Source organism: Monopterus albus, unplaced genomic scaffold (assembly GCF_001952655.1).
Source record: "Monopterus albus unplaced genomic scaffold, M_albus_1.0 scaffold99.1, whole genome shotgun sequence".
Lineage (NCBI taxonomy): Eukaryota > Metazoa > Chordata > Actinopteri > Synbranchiformes > Synbranchidae > Monopterus > Monopterus albus.
In genome coordinates, this window is record NW_018127979.1 from 2678305 (window position 1) to 2680285 (window position 1981).

Here is a 1981-nt window from a genome sequence, read left to right on the forward strand (position 1 = left end):
TTCCCTACAAATGCATTTGTTGTTCAACCCATCTGACTCTGATGTAGACTACTCCTCCTACTATAGATATTTTATGTCTTTATAATTCAAATCAGAACACCTGGGCAAAACTACATAGCACTACTGATTTTTAATACTAAAAGAAATGGTCGATCTGATTATGCAGCTCATGCGTCTGCCAAAACTGAGCTCACAGTGGTTGCTCAGTTTGTCTCATCCCAACCTCATGTGACATGGCTTGAGGAACATGTTATTTTATAAACAGCGCCCTTCCTTGTCTCATGAAAGCAGTAAATTCCATTAATTCACTTAACTCACAACCACGATTAACTCAATTTTAAGTCTGGCAACAGTAATGATTTGAGTCAACACTGATGCTTGTCTACAAACATCACAGTATTTCCCAGTCAATAACCACACTGGACCCACCTCAAGTTTATTACAGGCTTGCAGAACACGCAGTGTGTTCTTACACACATTCTCCACTGTGGTGTTTCCGTGCACACAGGTAATGCCCAGGATCTCCACGCCGGGGGTAGCCAGCGCCAACATGATGGCCTGAGCATCGTCCACGCCACAGTCTACATCCACCAGCAGCTTTTTACTCATCGCGGAGCCTGTGGAGCACAGACCTTAGTGCAAGAGGAGCCAAACACCGACTATTCACCTACTGTAACACACTGGTTTGTGGTTAACCCCGTCAGCAAATGAGTAAGGTGAAGGCATTTCCCTTATCCCTGAAGATAACTTACCGATTACACTGGTCATTCAGTTCAGTTACACTTAGACGAGACAAAGCACATACAATGACTGACTGTAACAGAGTAACACCTACCAGTAATCAAGTGTATAAAATTCAAGCTGCCGTTCTTCCCCTCACAAGGCAGAAACAACGCGGGTCCACTATGAGCAACCTTTGGACAGAGGGGAACTGCAAGGGGCTTACTTAGTAGGAGGAGTTACACAAGTTAATAATAAATCTGCTTGGGTGTTCCCCTCCAGTGAATGAAGTAAATCCACCACGACCAGCTGTGGAAACTATTTCCCAGTACTCTCTCACCAAGTGTTTCTGCAAAATAGACATACTTGAAAAAATTTTTTAAAAGGGAGCTGTAGCTGCACTGGTTCAGTTCTAGTTTGGTTTTCAAAGACCACCACGCTTCTTTCAGATTTAGAAAGTTTTATTTCTCTTCTGTGCGTTTTCTTTGGACACCTGAAACTACACACAAAAAATAACCATAAAGAATCTTAAATATGTGCAAATAGAGGCACATAAACACTGAACATAAATACAACATATATGCATTTACAGTTTGCGCCTCTAGAACCACTTGCAGTATGTCCTCAACTTTGGGGCTGTACCTCTCTCATTGTCCATGCTGTCTCTGTGGTGGATTTCATCGAGCAGTCGGTGCTCAACATTGTTTCACTGCTGCTGATTGGTTGCTCATGACTTGATTTGTTATGCCTGCATTGTTATGTTCCTGACTTTCACAGTAAAAAGTACACCGTCTGACGACAAGCCTGGTCTCCGTGTGTTATTACAGAACCGCGTTGATAAATGAAGTACTCACCCTATATTAGTAGCAATACTTTACTGCAGCAGTGAAGAACACAACAGTCTCTGTCCCATAATCCCATAGTGGGACCCCTTACTCCGCTCTAGTCACTTGGTTGACACATACTGCCCTTCAAAATAAACCTCTTCGCCAAGAACAGCGATCTTTCGACTAAACTGTTTTAAAGCAACATATCACGTCAAAACCCCGAATTTAGAATCTTACTTCTGTACACTAACGGCCTATTCGGCTAAATGTACTTCAAGCAGTCCATCACTTCTACTCATGCATAACTGCTCCTTTATTACCAGATTAATTAATCTGCTGTTAGTCCATACCAATGTATATGTGACCGGGCCAATATACAGGCCTATGCAACTCAGACCGTAGTAACTCTTAGTAGTTCCCCAAGAATAACACCC

General features: G+C 42.5%; 1 protein-coding gene across 3 annotated transcripts in view; it reads right to left on the reverse strand.

Annotated features, from left to right (window-relative positions):
* Positions 1–1981, reverse strand: part of LOC109965373 (inosine-uridine preferring nucleoside hydrolase) — a 5480-nt gene that overhangs the window by 2346 nt on the left and 1153 nt on the right. The window contains exons 1-3 of one of the 3 annotated variants that reach the window (XM_020609314.1): positions 1363–1973; positions 836–914; positions 430–617 (exon numbers count right to left, since the gene is read on the reverse strand). In XM_020609314.1, the coding sequence (XP_020464970.1) occupies positions 430–617; positions 836–914; positions 1363–1422 (327 nt within the window). In that variant the 5' untranslated portion in view covers positions 1423–1973. Of the gene's footprint in view, positions 1–429; positions 618–835; positions 915–1362; positions 1974–1981 lie in introns of those variants that run through there. The other 2 variants (XM_020609315.1, XM_020609316.1) reach the window with 2 other exon arrangements.